We start from the raw sequence: 23,520 nt of genomic DNA, 5'->3' as shown, positions 1-23,520 counted from the left end.
TTTTAATTAATACAAAATTGAGGTTACATCTTTTCAAATGCTCCTCAATTAATATATAGGGGATTTGGTTTGATTGAAATTTTTTTGATTGACACAGACTAAAGAAATACAGTTAATTAAAATAGAAGCATTATCTAAACGAAGCAGAAATGACAAAGCCAAATTTTAATTTATTTATTTCACAATTATCATTCCTCTTCTTGAAAATATCTAAAATAATATACCTCAAAAATCACATGTGTTGTAATATCACTTCTTATCGTATCTAAATTAATCTTAACTTACGTGAACATCAACTTCAACCCATCAAACTATATTAAACAAAAATCATTATATTAAAACAAACATGACAACGCGTACACATATCATAAGACTAGGATAAGCCAAAAGGCATTAAACAAACCATATCACATACCGAGTGTCGTTATCAATCAGAGTAAAATGGTGGGAAATATGGCGAAAATGAGAGGGATAGAAAAATAATAAAGTTAGAGTAAATTTTTTCATCTTATTAATAGTTGAGGTAAGATTTATTATATTTTTACTATTTTTTCTCACTTTTAGAATAAATGAAAAAAAATCATATTCCACTTGATTGGATGAAAGTAGAATAAATTGGCTGAAATAATTTTTCATCCACTTTAATTTACTTGAACTCTACCATATAGTCATACCCAAGGTTAAACGATGTACACCGACTAAAAGAAAGACAACATAAAAATGAAAAGAATTTTTTAAAAAGGAAAAATGAAAATTAACTTACATCAAAGAATATTAGTGTTGGGAACGAGAAGCATAAAAGCCCTTCTCCAAAAAAAAAGAAAAAAGAATGAGAAGCAAATATTATCTCTACACCTTCAGGCCGGCTGAGTAGGAAGACAAATGGTATGACAGTCCTAGATCCAAGCTTTTGTCCCCCATATATTATATATCTATATTTTTAGATAAAAGTTTAGAAAATATAACAAAGTAAATTGAAAAGGGCCCAAAAATATTTTTTATGTATATAGTTTTATTTTCATCAGAAAATATACACAGTATTACTGATGAAAATTTTAAAACATTTTAAACATTAAATAAATATAAATATTAAAGGTACAAAAAAGATTTTCGTCCTATGATCCGTAACAGTGTTAAATCGACCATGTATACTTTATGTAGTAGCAATAGAAGATCAAAGTGAAAACCCAAAATTTGAGAAAAAGCTCAGTGATATAGATTAATATATACATCCAAAAATGCAAAAAGTTACCATCAACATGATATAGAACAAAAAAGAAGCGGTTTTTTAAAAACACCAGATGCTACAAATTAACAAAATATAGCAATGAACATTTGCAAAGCATTCATATCAAATTAATGTGAGAAACATAGAATGAGAAAAACAACAGATTAACTCATAAAAATTCAAATTTTCTTATTTTTATCAAACAAATATATTTATAAAATAATTTAAAATATATATTATTATGTCTATAAATGGTTAACAAGAAAATTACACTACCAAGGATAAGCAATAGATAGCAAACTGCATAATTACATTGTAACTAACACAAAGAAATTGAGAAAGATAAATTTACTGAGATGACAAAAAAATATATAAATTTATGAAATCTCACAATCCATGGTACATGTGAACCATAGGAATTAAGGCTAATGATGCATTCATATGTCAAAGTTACGCGAACAACGATACTCTCAATCAAGGAATGTTCCTAAGACGCCTCCCTATATTTTTGGGTGAAAATTACAATCAATTGCTACATTTCCCACTATAAGTGCATACCTACCAAATAACTTCTCAAATTTATTTTTAAGGGAAAAACATAAACTGAAATAAAATTATTTTTAAAACAAATAAGGTAAATACGCATTATACAAAGAATCTATCTCCAAAATCAATAAACCGAAATCAAAGTAGCAGTAAGCTTACTTATACTAAAATACAATTATACCGACAAAAATAGTCACCTAGAATGAAGTTTTCATATTAAGAAGTCATCGCATGTCAATATTTATACCTCTCTCCCCTGTATGGGATTAAGAAGCGGTTAATTTCAAACAGTTAATGAACATCAAAGAAAGAAAGTTTTGAAGTTGAATTATTCACACGGCTAATCTCATTTAAGTGTGTATAGGATATTAAAATAACGAACAGTCATATTGTCAACAAAAATTAATATAAAAACATATAAAGGTTCATAAAAGAAAAATCTCAAGTTATTACCATATACAATATTTTTAAAGTTAGATTCACCCCAACAGCAACAGCAACAACAAAAATTAATTCTGCATTGGGATGTTAGAAGTTTGAGAGGAAAAACAGTAGATAAATTAAAATTCAAATAATAAATACCCACATATATTTAAAAAAAAACAAATAGCTCCAAACAATCATTTTTTTTCTTTATTATGTTATTCATACTGAGTTTTTGGATTACTAATATGTAACACTATTAAAGAAAAAGGATGTGTGTACATATTATCTAAAAATCCTTATTTTACAACTTAAAAATAATGATAGAAATAAAAATTCACAATGGATTGAAAAACTAAGAAATAAAAACAACCTCATAAATATAGAAGATATCAAAACAAGACAAATAAACGTTAATATAAAATTTTAAAATATTTATAGCACATAATCCGAGCGTAGCGCGGAAAAAGGATCTAGTCATTTTTAAAAATATGTACACTAAGAAGAAAGTAGGATCATAAGAATTAAATAAAATATAGAGAAATTATGCCTCATATACCTAGAAAAACTCATAATTAGATAAATATCCTAAACACTATTGATATTTGTAAACCCCAATTTTGTCCGAGCCCTTGCCCTTCCCCATGTCTCTCTGCCCCTGCCTTGCCAGCTTCTGTCCTGCCAGCCCCTGCCCATACTTCTTCCTCTCCTTTTCGTATCTCCCTAAATTTTTTTGCCAGATAATAATTTTTTTCTCTTTTTCATCTTCTCTAATCCATTATCACACCTTTTTTTTACAAATAAATTTTTCTCTTTCTGTATCCACAGTTGTGGATCCAATAAAATTATCTACTCGATGAGTTCATCTAGAAATGGTAGGATCCTAACACAAACCCAAAATTGATTGAATCAAATCTCTCACCATCAACCGAGGAGATTGAATTTCTGCAGAACTTGATGTTTGGAAATCTTATATCTTTATCACCTCATGAGTTCGTCTACCACAATCTCTTCGTCGGTTCACTCGGTCTCAACCACCACTGTACGTATTGGATAGATCTCGTCGATTCAGATGCTGGTGTATGTATGGGCTGTACAGTCAGAAAGATAGGGTCTCCCCGACATTGATAAAAAGAACACGAAGCTAACACTTCAGTAGCGAGTATTGTGAGCAGGTAAATCTTCGCTTAGCTGTTACAATACATGTTAAAGATTTTTTAAATGTTTTATAAGATGTTAATAAATAGCTGACATTGGCTTATACATAGTTTGTTAAATGGTACGAAATTGGTTACCAGTCTAACAAGTCATATAACATTGTACGTCACAACTTAGCAGTTACATTTTATACAATATGTTGTCATTAACATGTACATGTTTTGTTAACTGTTATAAAACATGTTATCGCTTTTTAAATTGGTTGGCAAGATGTTAAAAATAACTATTGTTACCTGTTATATATTTTCTTAAATGGTAAAAAATAGATTATCGTGTTAACTTAATCATTATCCATTCAACTAATATATTCTTAACGGTTAACAATTATTGTATATAAATCAAAAAAATATTGTATTGTTACTAATACTTTATTGTGTTTCTTTTCTCTTTATGTACTGTGTTTTCTTTTTCTTCTGAAATAGTTGCACACGGTTGAGTCCGTAAAATCCTAGAACTAATCGTAATCTTTTTGGAAGATTTGGAGATTTAAGAAGATGAGGAGGTTATCGTATGATTGGCGTTGGAAACATAGTAGATCATGATTTGGAGATTTAAGAAGAAGATTGATTGATTTGAAATGAAGCTTTAATCTTAACAAAGGTTTAGATAATTGGGAGAGAAATAGATAGATGAAAGAGGTATGAGTTCGGGAAAGAAAGAGAAACAAGATGAAACTTTAGGGCAGAGGTAAAATGGGAAAGGAGGACACAATTATCTACAGTGAACATGAGTTTTTCATTGTTTCGGGTAGTTACTTAATTTTTCAGCGATTTGAGTATATTCACCCAATTGTCTCAAAAATATATTATTATTTAGCAACTTTTTAAAAATCTGAAAGGTTTTTAAATAGGTGTCATTTCAATAAACTATTAGATTGATTCGTGTAATTGTTATTGCCAATCTTGATTTTGATATTATAAAAAAAAATATTTAGCTTTGAAAGGAAAAAAAACATATAGGAGAGAGTACAGAATGAGAAACAGTCGTTGTCTGTGGCTTTTGTGTAAAATTATGAGTCAATAACAAATTATAGAACTCACAGGAATATATGATTTATATGATAACCAATTTTATATAATTTTAATTGCTATTTACATTTTAAAATAATCAAACTGTAGGACATGATAAAAAAAGACTATGACGTGTTCTACTATATATGTAATAATACATATAAATTGTAAAATAAAGATTTTAAAATAACATTTGAATTCAAAAGAAAATAACCATTTTATGTAGCTGTTAGTGTTACATCAAAAGAAAATGTCAACTATTAAAAGAAATATCATATACCATGAACCTGTTGACAAAATTATAAGAGTATACTACGAGCCTAAGTCAACTGAGATAGATATGATTTAAGAAGTGGCGAGCATCCAAAGTCAAATTCTACTTTAATAGCTAGCCTAGCAATGTCAAATTTACAACTTTTTATGATAACGACAGTTGTGCAACTTATACATAACTCTACTTGGGTTGAGATATATGTGTTCTCAATGGAGTAGACAACCTATTATAATATATTTTTACCAAAAAAAAAACCTATTATAATATAGTTAACCTCTCTTTTAAATAGTTCAATCGTTTTATAATGTTTTTTTTTTGAAAAAAAATTATAATGTTTTCTTACAACCATAAACTTCAAATTGTTTTGTTTTTGAGAACTTAAGTTTTGTTAACGTTTATTCTTTAACAAATCTAATTCTACGAATATATTTGAAATATCTATATGTCTGTGATTCTGTGAATAAGTTACAAAATATATAAGTAACTGATAAGAAACTGACAGAAGTTTGATGATATAAATTAATTAAGGATTCGTAAGTATTTTCCAAAACTGGAAGAAATCTATATTGAGATATAAACAACAACATTTATACCACTAAGTTAAATGATATTTTGTTTATTGATGGCCGAACTTAATATATATTTATGAAGGTCGGAAGTCCTTGATTCTTCGGCTTCCTCTGAGGGTCGGACCTACAAGTGTATTATGAGTTTCATTTTTAAATGAGATTCATCACGTTATATGAAAAAAACTCAAGTTTGCAACAATTGTACTTTTCTCATATTGTAAATTGTTGTCGTTTAACATGAGTTTGAGTTCTTTTCATCATTGTCTCAAACAAGCCTGAGTTACAGAGTTGTACCGTGTGTCTGTTCGTAATTTATTTTTTCACCGGTGAATTCTTCATGTCCCCATCTTAAACCGCTTGATCATAAATGTTCCTGATTTGTAGCCCCTCTGTAAACCATATATATATAATTCTCATCTTTGATGAATTTTATCTGCATCTGCACAAAACTCATTGATTCCTCTTAACTTTAGTCATCTTCTAGAAAATGTTTATCTCTGCCTCTCCAGTTCCTCAAACCGGCGTCCCGACGTCCGTCACTCAACCTTCGAGTCTCTCCGTCTCGGTCGTAGTAGTCAGAGCATAGCCTCTGGCTTCCTCCGCTTCTGGGATTCCCTTAACTTCAAGAAAGACAGGGAGTTTGTGGGAATTACGGTTTTCTTCCTTGATGAAAAGGTAAGTTAAATCTTCGATCTATTACACTTATTTAACATAGTTGTTTTAATTGATTTCATGATTCTTTGTTGAATAATATTATTTGTAGATTTCGTGATTCATGGGTTTACTTCCGTCGGACGTGCTAATCATTACATGCCATCTTTGAAAGTAGATTCTATTGTGAGAGTCGATCGTTTTGAGGTTGTTAGGTGCTCAAGCATGTACAAGATAACTGATCATCCATTCCTCATTTGTTTCATCTCACTAACCATTATTGATGAAGTCATCACGGATGCTCCTGAGATCAATCTCCAGTCAAGATTAGACTGTTCGACACTCTTCAAGTGATTGCGAACACAAACCTAGAACTCCCAGGTATATTATCATATTGTATATGGGTTTATATTATGCTTCGGTATTATAACTGATATTTAAACTCGCAGATGTGGTTGGGAAAATCCGTTATGTCCAGGGCTCTGACCTCACCAAAGAAACAATCCGAGTCGTTATATGTCTGCTCATTGATCTGTAAGAAACATCAACACATAATTCTCTTTATATTACTGTTTATATTGTTCTAACATCAATAATCAAAAATATTTCCTACCCAATATTTGTGGTCATCTATTTATCTCTTACTTATCAATTTAATTTTACACAAATCTTTATTTTACAGTTTTAAAAGAAACCAAAATAACTCAAACAATCAAAATACCAAAAACTAGAATCCCAAAAAAGACGAATCAATGATCACTTCTCTTTTTGTCCAATCTTACAAATAAACTTCAAAACAAATATATCAAACCAATCAACTCAACTAAAACTCAACGACACATACATTGAGTCAGCTAAACAAATACAAAGTACACAACCAGCTATTTAACAATTTACAAACTTACTTTCGCAGATGTTTACGAAGAAGAATATGACGTCAACCAATATCAGTGAAATTACTTTTTTTAAAAAGCAGAGTAAGTTACAAACGCTGATAAATACAACTACCAATGATTTTTGTTTACATATTACCCGCCAAATAAAAGTGAAACAAACACGACCACACCAGGAGATACAAGAGACAATCCCAACAAACACAAAGGCGGCAACAACATCTTCACCTGCTCACTTCTCTTGTCTTATGAAAATAGCTTACATGATCAATGTCAACATGCCAATGCTATTGTCTTCTTATGAGAAATATATATATTCGTTTAAAACCCATTAAGACCCAAATACTAATTGTCACTCATTTTATAGTTATTTTTACAAGTTTTCATGTATTTGTTTTAAAGGCCCGGTAAAAACAACAAGTTTAAAAATAAATAAAAACATATAATCAACATAATAAGAATAAAAAAATTATTACTTAATACACACAACTTACACAACTAAACTGGAGAAAAAATATCCAGAAACAAAAGGTACTCTCAACAACCTTAATATAATTTATGTAATCTCAACAATACAAGTAACAAATTAAAAAAACGAACAAACAATAAGTCTCAGTGACACAGCAAGCAACACCACAAATTATATCAATCACATTCCTAACACAGTTTAGTCATTTATGAGTGGAGAACAGTGCATACACAGTTCATCATCACAACTCTAACCCTATAACAATAAAAAAAACTTAAAAATAATGATCAATCATAAACACAAAATTCACGGCTACAATAACGCTATATTGAGATGAAACAAGAATTATGTTCCACAACTTCGCGCTTGCACGCGGACAATGCCCCTAGTAGTTATAATAGTTGGCAAAAATAAAACAGTTGTAATCTTTCTAAAGAATATGAATTAAGTAGAGTTTTTTTTTGTCATCGAATTAAGCATATTTTAAAATCAAGTATCAGATATTGATTGCCTGAATAAGATTGATTGCTGATAATATTATAGAGTGGAAAAGGGATATGCTGTTCTTAGGGAATATCTGATTTTTTAAAAAAGGTTTAAGGAATAGTTGTTAATTTTATATATATGATACGAGGGTTTAAACACATCTATTGCATGGGAAAACTATATTTAATTAAAAAACCAGAATGTAGAAATGCGTAGAACCAGTATTCAAATATTCCATTGTAAGAAGTCTTAAACGATACACGAACTATGAATTGGTCTTCTTCATGAATACGTGTGAGAATGAAACATGTTGCGGCCGAAGTTCTTAACACAACACAATACCATATATTTGGCTGTAAAATATTTATATACTATAACATTCGACTGCTTAGTCATGTCCATAGCTGCTAATTCGTCATGTCCTTGTTGCAACGATCTTATGAGCATCTGGCTTTCACACAACTAATTTTGTAAAGTAGGTTTTAATTCATTTTCTTAAAAATAAGTACGTGAAGTTCATTACTAAGCAATATACAAAATCCGATACAAATATTTTGCATCTCAATCTTCTAGAACTAGACATGGGCGTTTGGAGGCTCCGTCGGTTTTGGTTCGGTTGATTTGGATTTTTAAATTTTCGGTGTTATGTTCATAAGTCCCGTTCAGATTTTACTAATTATCAGATTGGGTTCGGTTCATTCGGGATTCAGTTCGGGTCGGACTGTAATCAATGTTTGAAATCGTCAAAAAATATATATATTTAAACTTCCAATATGGACAAAATAATTTCTAAAATATAAAAATTTATTCACAAATCTAATTAGAAATTAATTAAACTATTTAAATTAATTAAAAGTATTCAAAATAATAAATAAAACAAACTACAAAATATTTTAAATATTCTAAAATATTTAAATTACCTTAACATATATAAAAACATTAACATATTTAACTAATTTTGGATATCTTCAGATCATAGTTTAGATTTTGGTTCGGTTCTAATTATAACCAAACCTCAAAATATCGTTAGATATTTTTGTATAACAGTTCGGATCCAGTTTCGGTTTTTCGGTTGGAGTTTAGGTAAGTAGTTCGGATTGGGGCAAAAAAAGCCTAGGCCTAACTAGAACTAACAAAGTGGTGACAAACGATCAAAAATAAATATTTTAAGAAATCAAATGATAGTTTTTTTTTTTGAATTTATCAAATGATAGGTTTTTCATGGCTTAAGCATCTTCCGTTATATTTTTCTCTCGGGTGAATTTAACGTCAGATGATAAAAATAGATAAAAAGAAAACTGCCTCAATATTAAATCTTACACATCTCCAGCATGAAGTATGAGAAATGTCTATTTCTAGTTGCATTTGTTTTCAAGTATACAAAATATTCAGTTCAAAAAAAAAAAGGTATACAAAATATTTAGTTACTTTCTTGTTGAAGAAAAACAATTTTGTAGAGTTAATAGAACATAGTTAAATAATACAGATTCCCAAAAAAGTTAAATAATACCTAACTTCGGTTTCTTTTTATTATCACTCCAATTGTTTTTTCTACTTTTTCTAAAACAAAATTTAGTTTATGGTTCTATTTGTTAGTATTTTATATAATTATTATACAGTTACTATCAATGAGACAACACCGTTGAATAAATGGTGTTCGTACGTTGAATCATATGCTTAAATTATAGGGTAAAATTATAACGAGGACAACCAGATTGAATTGATTATGGTATAGAGTCAGCTACCAAGAACATCAACATCTAAAATTTTAAAAGAATGGCTCAAATGTTTATTGAAAAATGGAATATAAAATTAGAATGTAATATACAAAAATCGAATGTGACTCTCCATTTCTCTCACATTGAACATCGGCGTATATTAAAATACTCCGACTAAAATCAAAAGATCCGTGTATCATCTCGGTAAGTTAAGGCCAATGTCCATTCCGTTGAAAGCAATCGGCGCATACATCCATTGATCATCAGAGCTTAATAACTGCGTAATTACAAAATATTTTTTAAAATTAGATCATTTTCATGTAACACATGAATCTACACGTAAAACGTTAAAATCAAAACCCTTCCGTACCTTAATTTGAAGCTGCAGAAACTTGACGTAATGAACTGCTTCTTCAAGCATTGTACTGATATCAACCTGATACATATTTAAGAAATTATAGATGCTTAGAGTTTTATTGACGTTTGTTCTGAAACAGAGGCATGCAAAGATTCATATATATCATCTGCATGTGTTAATCGTTTGCATGATTTCTTTTTACCTTTGTTCCATTAGGGACGAGGTTTTGCAAAATCCTTAGTCTCTCGTTAATCCTTTCTCTTCTTTTCTGCACGACCAAAGAAAGATTATGGTTTAGTCACGTTTTTGTATTCCCCCAAATAAAAAGAAAATATAATTAAAAACCCTAAACCTTTTGACTTTTATCAAAATAAAAAATATTTACCCTTGCGTAGAGGCTTTGAGGGTCGGTGGCAGCACCACGACTGGCCCTGGTCTTGCCGTTGAGGTTGAGGGCCTTGGAGGCATCTTCGTCCTCTTCTCCTCCTACGTCCTGAGAAGGGCACTGTGATTCTTCCTCGGAACAGAATGTGGTGCTCGAGTTCTGTCTACTCATCATAGCCCCACTCTTTCTTCTTTTCACCTTCTCTCCTTCTTCCTCTTCTCCTCTATTGTTGTTATCACAAGTCATCTCTATGCCTTTTTGGCCCCTCTTACCCACTTTTGATCTCTTGTTTTTCTGAAGCCATCACAAACCGTTTATACAGTATTAGTCGATAAACCATGTCACTATCATATATATAATTTCGTGGGAAATTATAGATTTCCTTTGGTGTACTTTTTTTTATGTAAACGGCAACAGTTTGATGCAATCAGATTCCATTAACTTTAACCCTCTAGATTTACAACTAGTTAGGAGCCTTAAACCAGTAGAACTTACATCAGTAGATGTCGCACGTGATCTCTTCTTAGAACCGGTGAGAGATCTATGATGGTCAGTAGTAGTCTCGGATTGCAACATACTCTCCCCGTCATCGTGATTCTCCACGACAGTTTCCAATGGTAAAAGAGTCTTTCCAGATGAGTATTTCTCAACGTCACACTCACTTGTCTCCTCACCAACAAGATATGAGTTGGTGTTGATGGTCACATCTTCCATCCTAAAGCCCATTGACCCATGGTTATTTTCTTCAACCGCGGGTGGTACTACTGCGTAGTATCCTCTGTTCCCAACGCTGTAGCTGCTGCTCTCCCCAGAGAAACCGAAGCTACTGGCTTCAGGCATGACGGTAAGGTGATTGTGATTGGAACCAAGGCTCCAATATAAGCCCTGTTGGTCTCCGCCGGCTGTGCCTGAGGATGAGCCAGTGCCAGGATGATCGTAGGAAGCAAGGAGCTGGTTCATGAAATCGGTTTCTTCGGTTGCATAGGTGTACATTCCTCCGAGGTTGTTGCTCCATTCTCCCATAGCTTCCATTTTATTTTTGTTATTAACTTAAACGTCTTAAATGAGATTAATCTTAATCAAGAAGATTAGTTAGTTTTGTTTGTTGGAAGTCTTGTGAGAAGTGAGGGAATTGGGGAGATGAATTCGGATGTTTATATAGAACATGATAGATAGTGGATAAAATGTCAACACTTATGTCACAAATTACAATCATCTCTCTAAATTAATTTATAAATAACCAAGTCCGGGGATATCCTTAGATATCGACAGCTAAATGGTGGGCTCTATACTACTTGGTCTTCAAAACATTTTTTTTCGTCGTTTCTCGTTTATGACTTAATGCATTTCCGGTTATCTTATTGCTTAGTTTAATACATTAATACATTATTACATATTTGTTAATTAAACACATAAATATTAAGTAAAACAAAAAGAATATCGTCGGATGATATACCTGAATTACGATTTATGACCAATGATTAATAATGCAGAAAGCATGAGTTTGGCTGTATTCACAGTACACATGATGTGTTTTTAATAGAATTTTGGATAACAAACTGGGGAAGCTCACTAGATTCTTCGACTACAAAGTAGGTTATATCTTATTTAGGATTAGGTTTACGTTTTACAAAAGCTTTCAACTACTCCATTGAGTTCAATCTTTAAAAGATAACTTTCAAATAATTTCGTTAATAGTAGTTTAATCTGCCGTGATATAGCAAAGGCATGTTTTAGTTTAATAGGTACAATATTTTTTTCTATAATATTCTACATATCTTCAGAATATTCCTATCATTTAATAAAATGTGTGTATTTTATTTTAAAGTAGTATTAATCAATTTCATACTTTACATAACTAATTAACAAATAATCTAAATGGGTCTATGGGAGGATAACTATATGTTCTTCCCGTTCATCAATTGAAAAAAGATGCATCTAGTTGCCTAGAAGTCTTATGCAATATATAGAGTTACATTATCATATATTTGATGCATATTAAAAGGGGTAGAATCAAAATTAGGAAACGCATCCCCCAAAAGGGATATAGGTAGGAAAAACTGACAGTTTGACGAATAAAAGACATTAAAGATCAGTGTACCTGTGCTTAATATAATTCAATACACAGAACGATATAGTTTTCACTCCCAAACTTATCTATTTTATTCTGGATATTCAGTAGAATAAAAGCTGTGCACAGCTTGAAAGACCCAATTTGTAATCAAATCTGATTAAAATAAAATTATATTGCTTGAACTATTTACAAATTTTACGATATTTTAATGGGAAAATACCAATGCTTGCACGCACGACCAAACAGTATCGCAAATCAGACGAGTATTATTATGATTTATAAATTAATCTTTTATATTCTTTGTTGGGTAGATAGCTGGCAATTTGATGCCTCTTTGAGATTTTTTAAAAGCGCCAAACGAACACTTTTTATTCTTCATAATATTGTCGTTTCAGTTAGCATGGACGATATTTGTAATATTATACCTAGTTTTTTTTTGTATCTAGTACTATTATTTTATAGATATTATTCTAGAAACCGATACAGGAATGAAAATATAAACTCGATCCTCAAAGTTTCGTCTTTTCCAATACTCAAGAAGTTTTAGTGATTATTTTACAGAGTTAATTATCGGATTGAATCGGGCATTTCTCTATTAAATAGTAAAGTAAAGTACATATTCTCATGAGAGATATTTAAACGTGAGCCAACTCATGTGATATACTATTAAACCAAAAGTTACAAAGTGAATCTATGTAGCACGGGGACGTCTATTTAGGTGCCGTACCGGTACCAGAAACGTTTCGGGGACGGGTACTTCACGGGGACAGCACTGATACGGTTTGGGGACGGTTAGAGAACATAGCTATGAGTAAGACTAGTTTTCACGGGACATAATGTTTGTGCAATTGTTTTTTAACTGTCACTGTTATCTTGCTTCTAATTTTAGTTGGCAAAATAGACATATTATATCTAATTATGTAAGATTCACTATATAAATTTATTTTTTTTATAAATATTTTATATTTTTTACTAGTATATATTTGCCTTACTCGTACCCATAATTTTTAAATTTTTCCGTTTCCTGTCCCCGCTTCCGTCCCCGTTTCTGTCCCCGTATCCGTCCCGGTGCATCATAGAAGTGAATTGAGGAATCAGGTTTTCACTATGAATCCCTTAGAGTTCAATACATACCCGACTTTTTTTAAGAGTCCTTACTCTCACCTTATGTGACATCCTTTGGTTCGGACTTCGGATTTATTTATATACTTGTTCACTGTTTTATCAAATATGCATCAGAAAGGGCGTGATGACATATGTGTCTATTGTAAATTTGTGATGATAAATTATTGATCAGATCTTATCATGTTATTTATATTCCCAAAACATAAGGTGAGTATGAGCTACATATGGTGAACGACTGTAAATTATGCGTTTCGTTTTATTTTTTACTATTATCGTTTCTAACTGTTGGGTCAAAGTTCTAATAATGTAAATATATATGTTGAAAATTAAAACATTTAGGTCCTTTTTATTATACTACAGGCGAGATCAACATTATTTTGCTGAAGATGGTGTCATGTCGCCGGTTAATATTTTTATTTATAGAAAGAAAGTTAATAATTTGCGATGATAAGGTAAATGTAAGGAATCCTACCAAACAGAATTAGGGATCAAGCTGCAACGTGTGTCGGATATTCCTCAGCATCATTGTTTATTATATTATAGTATGTGTTTATACTTTATACACTTAAAATATAGACGCAGACGTAAACCACACGCATATACTAGAAAAATGATAAACTCAACCTAATAATCAGAAATCACATATGTTAACTCGACCTGGGAAAAGGACACAACTACGAACAGTTCGCAACTGTGTTTTTCGATTTGACATTTGGTCCAAAACATAAAATTTATATAACTTTTTTTTTAACTAAGCTCAATATTTATAACTTAAACCTTTCTAGTCGAAATAATAGTTCAAAAACATAAAATAAAAGGCAAAACAAATTATATTTTTTCCTCAACTGAAGCAGAATCTACTATTGTGTGAAAACATTACCCAGATAAATGCATGAGGTCTATTAACAAAAAGATGTCTCTTTCAGCTGATCTTACAGTTATAAAAAGTGGCGCTGAAAAACATATAACTTGTAAATACCGAATATGTAAAACATATATCTCTGTTTAAGTGTTTAGCATATTATAAAAAAAGGCAATTATTTGATGTACCTTTTTTAATTTGATTTGGCTGACGATTGGTTGGTGAAGAGAATATTTTTATTTGCTTATCTATATATAATTATTGGCATTATAAGACCATCTAATAATAAAAGTTTTTTGCTCCTCTTCTTTTTCTATGGCTTCTTGATTTGTTTATACTTAACTATACGATTATTATCAGAATCTTTAATATCGCATTAGAACTTTTGTTACGGTTTGCGTCCGCCTCGTTCATTCGTCACTTCTTTTTATTATACTTCGACGTTTGGTGCATTGATTGATGTAAGACAAAAAAAGGAACGATAACAATATAGTCTACCTACAGGCAACAAATAACACTTGAATTATTCAACGGATATAAGAAATGATATATACATTAGAATTTTTTTGATCAAATCAAAGACCAGACGAGTGTCTATTATGATTTTTTTTTGTAGTTAATATACCTGTAATTTATATATAGTTAAGTACGTTTTTATGCTTTTCGTTTAATGGCCCGAACTGGGATCTTCGAAAGCTGATCAAGTGTTCATAATCTTTTTTTTAAAACTGATTGTGTTCACAACCTTTGTCCAAAGTTTTATGCCAATCCTATTGAAATAGTCGGTAAGATAATGTATTTTCTAGTATATAAGAATTTTGCTTACAACGACATGGTTCATATTAACTTTAGAAAATACATTAAACAGCATCTTACAAAATATATGGTTTTGCAGTGGATATTCATCATCAACTTATTCTATATACTGGCATGGTGTTTTTGTAACTTGTTAAACTATAGAAATTGACTTTGGATTTTCATCTCCTATTAAATTATAATTGACTTTGGTTTAATATATATAAAATATATGTATTTATGATTTTTTTATGCTAACAGCTAAGGAGAAAACTCTGTGTGTTTTAATTGAATGATATATTCGACAAAAAAAAAATCGAACTACAAAATGGAGAACGGGAAAAGTCATTTTCAGTTTCCATCTCCTTGTAGTTGGAGACTTAAGCAAAACTATGCACAGGTTATAAAAATCATTTGTATAGAGGTAACAGTTATACACTACTAATATATATATATATATTTTTTTATCATTTGACACCAGATGTCACTATTGCCTGGTTATTACCCAGTATATATATATATTTATGAAAAGGCACGGTATATATTTTTTCTGTCGTTTTCTTAATTAACTTCTTCTAATACTTTGATTGTTTTTTACAAGTTTTTAAGATTTCCAATCGCATAGAATACCAATCAGAAATAATTTGACAACTGTACTGAAATGTACCCCACACTATATGGTTTTATTTGAAGATTAGTATCTTATTAATATTTTGTGATTATTTTTACAATGGATGACGCTCAATTTTGGATACAGTAGCATTTTTGGAAACAAGTATTAGCAAATAACAGTTTTTAGACAGTGGTACTGAATTTAAACCTTTTGTATTGTTCTAGATACATTTTTTGATTGAGCAAGTTTTTATTTATTTTATTAGAATACTTAATGAAACATCACATTGCACCATTATACATATGGAATTGCATAAGATTTATTTTAGCTAGGGAAAAAAAAACCATGTTTAGGCCCTATGCAAACAACAAGTTGATAAAAACGTACGAGGGCTATATAAATTATTTTGGAGTTTATATATGTAACTATGTATACACTGGTTTTCTAAACCTTGTCGATTTAGCTACTCGATCTTCGTCCATTAACATTTGGCAAACACTTAGCCTTGATAAACCTATATATTTCTTATTTTAGAATTTTTTACATTTAGTTCAGGCGATAATGTAAGTAGGGTCTATTATTAATTTGAGCTAATAGAAGGAATATTTAACAAATATTTTGATCTTTATATCACAAAATACACACTTGTTTCAATGGATCTCATTATGCGAATATTACTCAACTTTAATCAAAATGAATGACATTTCTTTTTTTTTTTGGTAGGAAAATGAATGACATTTCTACATTTATCATGTTTAAGTTTACTCACTTAATATAATTCTAACAGTTGGTATTTAACATTAACATGTATGATGCTTTTGAACAGGAAATGAATTTGTGAGGACTTAGTGATTCTATAATTCCAAAGAAAGAGAATCATCAGACACTACCAGTGGCGGAGCTAGCATAGTATCAGAATGGTGATATGATCCATATGAAAATAAAAATTATTTTTGTTATATAAGAAAATCTGAGATATTTAGCTTATTGATTTTTATAAATTACATTTGTTATTAAACTGATCCATGTAAAAGAATTTACTGTCTCCGCTATTGGAGACTAGCCTCTAATATATTTACATTTTTTGGGTTTCGCGATACTAGCTTCGTCGCACCCCTAATGGAGATGGAGGATGAACATGCATCTCTTTCTCTATTGCTTCCCTCTATTTCTTATAAACGGATTTTCTCTAAATCAAACAGTAGTAGTTTAGTGAGAAAAAAAGATTTAGGATAAAATGTAAATTCGTTGGTCTGAGTTAAAATTCTTGTAAGAACCCATTTTTCTGCAACAAATTCTCTTAAGAACTAAATCACTATTTGCTTAGTCAGACAAAGGACGACAATAGTCGTTGCTAGTACTAATGTACTACAACCCCCCCCCCCAGGATTTATACATTACTATGCTCTAAGTAGTTGGGCTATGAGTAAAGCAGATCTCGTTAGATTTGTTATGCCGTTTAAATAGAAAATAGTTCATATCTACTAAAAGTAGGGGCCCAGTCCGGTCTGGTCCGAAAATATTTTGGACTTAAAAATTTAAAGTCCGGTCCAGGACTATAAAACTTTTTGGGGTTTATGCTTATAAAAAAATAAAGAAAATTTGAACACATATACATAACAAACACCAAAATTAATGTTCTACACATAACAACTCTTAGGCTAAGATATTTGTGTGATAATTACCATATTACCCTTACAACATTTAGAGCATCTTTATTGGTGGGACGAACTTGGTCAGACAAAAATAAAACTATGTTTTATGTTTTATTAGAAAACTAAGGACGACAATAGTCGTTGCTAGTACTAATGTACTCCCCCCCCGCCCCCCAGGATTTATACATTACTATGCTCTAAGTAGTTGGGCTATGAGTAAAGCAGATCTCGTTAGATTTGTTATGCCGTTTAAATAGAAAATAGTTCATATCTACTAAAAGTAGGGGCCCAGTCCGGTCTGGTCCGAAAATATTTTGGACTTAAAAATTTAAAGTCCGGTCCAGGACTATAAAACTTTTTGGGGTTTATGCTTATAAAAAAATAAAGAAAATTTGAACACATATACATAACAAACACCAAAATTAATGTTCTACACATAACAACTCTTAGGCTAAGATATTTGTGTGATAATTACCATATTACCCTTACAACATTTAGAGCATCTTTATTGGTGGGACGAAGAGAGAGGGAGAGAGAGTCCCTTGTTTTGCTTTTTTTTTTTTTTTTTTTGGTCATTGAAGAGTAAGGGATAGCCCTTAATTAAGGGCTTTTCCCTTCTCTTTCTTCCTCGGTTCCCACACTTTTCCCCTAAGGGATGCCTTAAGGGACTCCCAATACAGATGCCCTTACTTGAACATTTTTTTTTCTTCTTACAAATATGTTTTTCCCTTCTATTTTTAATTGATTTCAACTCCTGTTACAACACTTATTAAACTTTGTATTTTACATATTAAAAACATTGATTTTTTTCTATACATAAAATGTTTTGAAACTTTCAAAACAAATTTATATTTTATAAATTTTATAAAATATTCCATTAACGCGGTTTTAAATCTATAATATCATAAACATATAGTATAGGTTCTCTCTCTCTCTCTCTCTCTCTCCCTCCCTCCCTCCCTCCCTCTCCCTCTCCCTCTCCCTCTCCCTTCTCTACATTGCTTATCTATTCTATATACACATTAGAATAGTCTTTCTTATCCGGTGTGTTGTGTTCGTGCTCACGCGCTGAAAAAGAGAAAAATGTCCACTTATGTAATCAATTGACACAATTACCAAGAGATGACTATATTCTTAATTTTTTTTCTATTATGGTTATCTTACAAATTCACCCAAAAAGTAATTTGTCATTGTCACCTCTATTGTTTTAATACATGTGAATTTTCATAAAAAAATCAGTTTCAACTTTATGTTTTAAAATATTAAATGAGTTTAAACTTTTTTTCTTTATAAAAAATGTTTACTTTTCCTATGTATTTACGTTTTACTTTTTCATATGCTTTAAAACATATTATAAACTAACCAAATTTAATAAGATTGAAATAATCAAATATAAATTAAAATTAAATATATAAGAAATTTTTTTTTACGATAAACATGGTCGAACGTTTCAGACTTTGTATGTTGAAAAAAACATGTTATAAAAGAAGAAGGTGCATTGGCAAATTTTAAATGTGACATTTGTAATAAACAAACAATAAGGTGCATTACCAACTTTCATATTTGTTTTACTAGAGTTTGTATCAAAAATATTAAAATAATATATCAATACTAATAATGGTTTTGATTGCATGAATGCTAATATTTAAACTAAAATAGAAATTTTCAGGTTTTCGAACCGGTCCTATTCCAAAATGACCAAAGTCCAAATAGACTTAGCCCAAAAAACCCGATTTATTTTTGGGCTTATCAAACTAAGCTCAAGCCCGATAATTTTTAGGGTCGAACGGATTCAGACTGCGGGCTTCGGTCGACATCTCTGACTAAAACTCTTGGACAACATGTATTTTATAATCTTCTTATTAATTTGATACTGGGCCTGATAACTAGGCCCATATTTTAACCTAAATGGGGGGAATTGAGGTCCATTCGCACTTATATAAGTCGATTATGTGTGTTGCGTCGCCTACGAAATTTAGGGTTTTCGAGTGTTTTCACGCCGTTCATCTTCGTCTTCTAGCTTCTCAAGCCTGAGCATTCGAAAACCATGGGTTTCGCTGCGATCTGGAACTCTCACCCCAAGAAGTACGGGCCTGGTTCCCGCACCTGGTAAGAACGACCTTTTCTTCTCCTCTCTCATTTTGTATTGTTTCTTCGATCTGTTTTAGTTTTGAAGAAATAAAGAGGCTCGTATGTATTTGTTTATTCCTCTTTGTCTGGTCTCACTGGTCTTGAATTTTAGCTTCGAATGCTGATAGTTATGTGAGAGAGGTTTCGTTTCAGACTTAGTTCTGTTACATTTCTCATCCATACCTAATTTTTGAAAGTTGCGAACGTTTAATGTTTTACTTACGATGTAGCAGTTTATAGTTTGTGTTGATGTGATATTGAGAAATCTAATTAAATGAGCTTTGGTTTGTGTAGCCGTGTGTGCGGAAACTCGCACGGGCTAATCAGGAAGTATGGACTTAACTGCTGTAGGCAGTGCTTCCGTAGCAACGCCAAGGAAATCGGATTCATCAAGGTAAAAAGATGTTAATGATATACAACATGATTTACTCTCGTTGTGTCTTTCTCACTTTCATTGCAAACATAACGAACGTTTATCTTGTTTCTTTTTTTTTGCAGTACCGTTAAAGATCTGGAGTTGCTTATGCTGTTGAAGTCGTTTGTTTTTTTTCTAAAAGGTTTTGAGATTTTTATGTTGTACTGGATCTTATAAATGTTTTATGATTCTGTCGTTTAACATCTAAGCTTTTATCAAAAATCTTGGTTCTCTACTTCAATTCGGTTATTATTTAATCTTGCAGTTTACTCTTTATTTTGTCTCAGTATTGGTTGATTATTAGATGATAGTAGCAGCAACGAGAAACCGTAAATGAGACGCATGAAGCATAGCCAACAGCTAATCATGCAAGTAAATTATTTGGAAGAAAAATTGGAAATATAGACCAAAAGTTTGAGCATATTTGTCGATAATCAAACCGATCTTTCAGTTGGTTCATTTTGTAAACCGAGAAACCGAAAGCTTAAACAAACTGAACCAAACCAAAAATAATTGAACCAAACCAAACCGAAAGCTCAATTCTTACCCAAACCGAAGTAATTGGACACTCAACATTTAAACAAACTGAACCAAACCAAAAATAACCAATGATGCAAATGGAAACGGTTTTGAGTAAGAATTGAGCAGCTCTCAGAAGACGCTCAATCTTCAATCGTCACTCTCCCGAGGAAAGATGAGCGTCACTGTTCTGGTCGCAGACGCCGTCTGGTCGAACATCGAATCTACCGGCTCAGGTTACTTTCATCATCACCATTTTTACTTCTTCACTCTTTGCTTTTTCTCGTTTACGAATTTTTTTTTCCTTGAATTTTGGCAGTAACTGAAGAACAGCTCTCAATGTCAGTTCTCCTGTTTCCAGTTCCCTCTTATTCTTGAAAAAAGACAGATATTAATTAAGTCTGGTTATTGTGTAATTTTGTATTGATTTTGCTCAGTCTTTTGGCATGTGGAGGATACTACTGGTTAGAGTTTTAGTTTTGAACATAACTCTGAAACTTATCAAAGCCTTTTAAAAAAAAATGTAATGGCGATTTTGAGATGGAACATTGAAGTGTATTGTTTGGAAACTCAGCTTGCATTTGTTGTTTGGTAAGAACCTTGAGAAAGCGACCAGAATAATCGACAAGAGAGGCGTCAAGAAAATCTCTGGATTACCCAGTGGAAGATCCATCTTTCAGGTCTTTTCACAATCAACATTGACTCGATGTCTAAGAACATTGGTTTATTTGACTTAACAAAAAAAAACATTGGTTTATTTGTTTGTTTGTGTTGTTTTACAGGTTGTTGGAGAATCTCAAAAGAGGGAAGAGTATCTCTGCTTCCCAGGAGATTACTGTGGATGCTATTCTTTCTTCTATGATGTTGTTAGCAGAGGAGAACAGCAATGTGTAAGATTCTTAATCATCAGAGTTTTGAATTTTAGTACTGCTACTGACTTTTTTTCTACTTGTTGCTTTTGGCAAAGTGTAAGCATCAATTGGCTGCGAGGATGGCTTCTTCTTTGGGTGCATACAGCGAGATTGAGGTATCAGATGAGCAGCTTGCCGTGATGCTTTCAAAGATCTGAATCTTTCCATGCAATGTATTTGTGCAATTGTGCTGCAAAGTTATGTCTCAAGAATACATAAGTATTCGTGCTAGCAACCTCATGTGACAAAAAAAATCAATGTCACAAGAAAATTAAGAGCTTAATCCCACCAATTATGGAGTAGTTTTTTTTCTTCAATTTATTGTCTTTATTTTTGAGAAAGAAAGTTTGTTTTTCTTAAAATTCAGTGTGTATGGTTTAAATTTGATATGTTCCTTAATTTGATTTGGGTCTAGCTAGATTAAATTAATCAAATTTGGTATGTTCCTTAATTTGATTTGGGTCTAGTTAGACTAATTTGCCTAAATTAACCACTTGTATTAAACACATACTTGAATGAATCTGACATTCTAACTTACCTTTATCTTACCGAAAATACCGAGGGTACATCGGTCATTTGCCTCTAAACACGCTTTGAAATAATAAGCTATTGAAATTAATCTAATTTACTCAGTTCGTAAAACAAGAATCTTCCAAGAACGTGACGAAACGGAGAGAGAGAGAGAATGGAGGTGAAAACCGACGAGGTAAACGCCGCGGCGACGGAAACTCATGGCCTTAGCGAGCCGGAGGAGGCGTCGAACGCCGTCGTGCTCGCTGACGGAGCCGTGACGGCAGCAGAGGAGAGGAAGATCGAAAGGGATAATGGCGGAGAGAGGAGGAAGATACAGAGCGAGACGCCTCCAGAGGATGATTGTTGCCCGATCTGCTTCGGCTCCTTCACGGTTCCGTGTCGAGGAGATTGTGGCCATTGGTATTGCGGTTAAGTCTTTTGATCTTTAACTTCTTCCTTAATAAAAATTTTCTGAGTCCAATATCGTTTGTTTGTTGATTAGTTATTAGTTGTTGTTGTGTTTACATTACAGGAAGCTGCATCTTGCAGTACTGGAACTACGCTGCGGTATCAAGGCCTTGCAAGTGTCCCATGTGTGTTCGTCACATCACGAAGCTGTCACCGGAAGCGTCCTTGCAACATCGCCAAGAGCCAGAGGTGAAGGAGGTTCTTGTGAAGATCCGTAGGTATAACCGTCTCTTTGTTGGAGGTTTAACTGGCTTTCTTCAGGTAATTAATGGATTTGATTCATATTCTCATGAGTGTTTTGGCTTTGACAAAAACCATTATTGTTCAAAATGTTTCAGAAAGTGCAGGAGCTGCCTTTGTTAATGAAGAGAATGGTGTGGCACATTATGGATCCAGATACTACCAACCTGCATTTTAACGAAGTTCGCATCTTTGCAGTTAAGAACTTTTTAACCTTGGTTTTTCCATCTTGTTTGTTATTCGTTGTCTGTACTAATGAGCAAAACAAGACCAACTACACAGCTCAATCTCTATGATTATCGTAGGAGTAACAACTTTGTATCTGTTCTAATATAGAAGGATGAGAAACTAAGTTTTCTTCTGGTGTTGTAGATGTTGATGAGTACCCTCTACACTGCCACCGAGTTTAACTTCATCCCAACGGGTAAGTTGCCTCACAAGATTGAGATTCTCGTGGCATATGCCTCTGCAAGAATCATTTGGAACCCTTATATCAATTTGAGATTGTGTGATTAGAATCGAAGTTCATGCGACTACAAACCCTTTTTCTAAAAGACTTATGTTCACCGTTTTGTACAGGAGGGTTCAGAATAGTGACGGTGTTCGAGTTCAGTGCTATTGCAATGATCCTGATTCTGCGCTTGGTGGGGGTATATAGGAGGAGACGTCTTGCTCAGCGGGTTAGGCATGTTGCAGCTGCAGAACTTGAACCAGAATAGAGATCAAAGGAAAGCTTTAACAGACTAATGTGTTGTATTAACATGTGAAAAAGAAAGCAAACGTTTGTTCATTGTGGATAGGTTTGGTAGAGATCATAGAAAACCATTTGTTTTTTGTGCAGTTTTACTGTCCATAAGCAAAATCATATCGAGTATATTCGTCTATTATCAAACAATACAAAGATTAAAAAAAAAACAGTAGTGTAGTGACGGTTAAAACGTCTATTATCAAACAATACAAAGATTAAAAAAA

At 32.0% G+C, this 23,520-nt stretch overlaps 4 protein-coding genes across 5 annotated transcripts; 3 read left to right on the top strand and 1 right to left on the bottom strand.

Moving 5' to 3' along the window:
* Positions 1-9,681: 9,681 nt before the first annotated feature.
* Positions 9,682-11,307, bottom strand: LOC106301855 (transcription factor bHLH85). Its single transcript, XM_013738341.1, has 5 exons — positions 10,724-11,307; positions 10,229-10,522; positions 10,046-10,111; positions 9,856-9,921; positions 9,682-9,762 (listed from the first exon to the last, which is right to left on the bottom strand). The coding sequence occupies exons 1-5, from the start codon at positions 11,258-11,260 to the stop codon at positions 9,682-9,684; spliced, it is 1,044 nt and encodes a 347-aa protein (XP_013593795.1). The 5' UTR covers positions 11,261-11,307.
* A 7,994-nt stretch (positions 11,308-19,301) lies between these two features.
* LOC106294605 (40S ribosomal protein S29) lies at positions 19,302-20,171 on the top strand. Its single transcript, XM_013730211.1, has 3 exons — positions 19,302-19,461; positions 19,777-19,876; positions 19,981-20,171. Exons 1-3 carry the CDS (start codon positions 19,400-19,402, stop codon positions 19,987-19,989), a joined length of 171 nt encoding a protein of 56 aa, XP_013585665.1. The 5' UTR covers positions 19,302-19,399; the 3' UTR covers positions 19,990-20,171.
* Positions 20,172-20,517: 346 nt separating this feature from the next.
* On the top strand, positions 20,518-21,644 carry LOC106294775 (zinc finger SWIM domain-containing protein 7). Of its 2 annotated transcripts, XM_013730431.1 has the most exons (6): positions 20,518-20,652; positions 20,736-20,757; positions 20,854-20,880; positions 20,991-21,096; positions 21,199-21,306; positions 21,384-21,644. In XM_013730431.1, exons 1-6 carry the CDS (start codon positions 20,592-20,594, stop codon positions 21,483-21,485), a joined length of 426 nt encoding a protein of 141 aa, XP_013585885.1. In that variant the 5' UTR covers positions 20,518-20,591; the 3' UTR covers positions 21,486-21,644. The 2 variants fall into 2 exon arrangements, with proteins under 2 accessions (XP_013585885.1, XP_013585894.1); XM_013730440.1 differs by lacking the exon at positions 20,854-20,880.
* Positions 21,645-21,969: 325 nt separating this feature from the next.
* On the top strand, positions 21,970-23,430 carry LOC106345082 (E3 ubiquitin-protein ligase RNF170). The gene is made up of 5 exons (XM_013784345.1): positions 21,970-22,268; positions 22,373-22,569; positions 22,647-22,745; positions 22,921-22,972; positions 23,128-23,430. Exons 1-5 carry the CDS (start codon positions 22,013-22,015, stop codon positions 23,265-23,267), a joined length of 744 nt encoding a protein of 247 aa, XP_013639799.1. The 5' UTR covers positions 21,970-22,012; the 3' UTR covers positions 23,268-23,430.
* The last annotated feature ends 90 nt before the right edge of the window (positions 23,431-23,520 follow it).

This window comes from Brassica oleracea, chromosome C1 (assembly GCF_000695525.1).
Source record: "Brassica oleracea var. oleracea cultivar TO1000 chromosome C1, BOL, whole genome shotgun sequence".
Classification (NCBI taxonomy): domain Eukaryota; kingdom Viridiplantae; phylum Streptophyta; class Magnoliopsida; order Brassicales; family Brassicaceae; genus Brassica; species Brassica oleracea.
The sequence above is the reverse complement of the archived record's forward strand: the minus strand, read 5'-3'. Positions and strand labels throughout refer to the sequence as shown.

Excerpts from the sequence above, each read along its gene's own strand:
- LOC106345082 (XM_013784345.1), top strand. The coding sequence starts at position 22,013 with ATGGAGGTGAAAACCGACGAGGTAAACGCCGCGGCGACGGAAACTCAT. Across the intron at positions 22,570-22,646 it reads GTTTAACTGGCTTTCTTCAG|AAAGTGCAGGAGCTGCCTTT; the intron begins GTAATTAATGGA and ends AAAATGTTTCAG. Across the intron at positions 22,973-23,127 it reads GTTTAACTTCATCCCAACGG|GAGGGTTCAGAATAGTGACG; the intron begins GTAAGTTGCCTC and ends CGTTTTGTACAG.
- LOC106301855 (XM_013738341.1), bottom strand. The coding sequence starts at position 11,260 with ATGGAAGCTATGGGAGAATGGAGCAACAACCTCGGAGGAATGTACACC. Across the intron at positions 9,922-10,045 it reads TCGTCCCTAATGGAACAAAG|GTTGATATCAGTACAATGCT; the intron begins GTAAAAAGAAAT and ends AATATGTATCAG. Across the intron at positions 9,763-9,855 it reads TTCTGCAGCTTCAAATTAAG|TTATTAAGCTCTGATGATCA; the intron begins GTACGGAAGGGT and ends GTAATTACGCAG.
- LOC106294775 (XM_013730431.1), top strand. The coding sequence starts at position 20,592 with ATGAGCGTCACTGTTCTGGTCGCAGACGCCGTCTGGTCGAACATCGAA. Across the intron at positions 20,653-20,735 it reads CATCGAATCTACCGGCTCAG|TAACTGAAGAACAGCTCTCA; the intron begins GTTACTTTCATC and ends GAATTTTGGCAG. Across the intron at positions 21,307-21,383 it reads GCAGAGGAGAACAGCAATGT|TGTAAGCATCAATTGGCTGC; the intron begins GTAAGATTCTTA and ends CTTTTGGCAAAG.
- LOC106294605 (XM_013730211.1), top strand. The coding sequence starts at position 19,400 with ATGGGTTTCGCTGCGATCTGGAACTCTCACCCCAAGAAGTACGGGCCT. Across the intron at positions 19,462-19,776 it reads GGGCCTGGTTCCCGCACCTG|CCGTGTGTGCGGAAACTCGC; the intron begins GTAAGAACGACC and ends TGGTTTGTGTAG.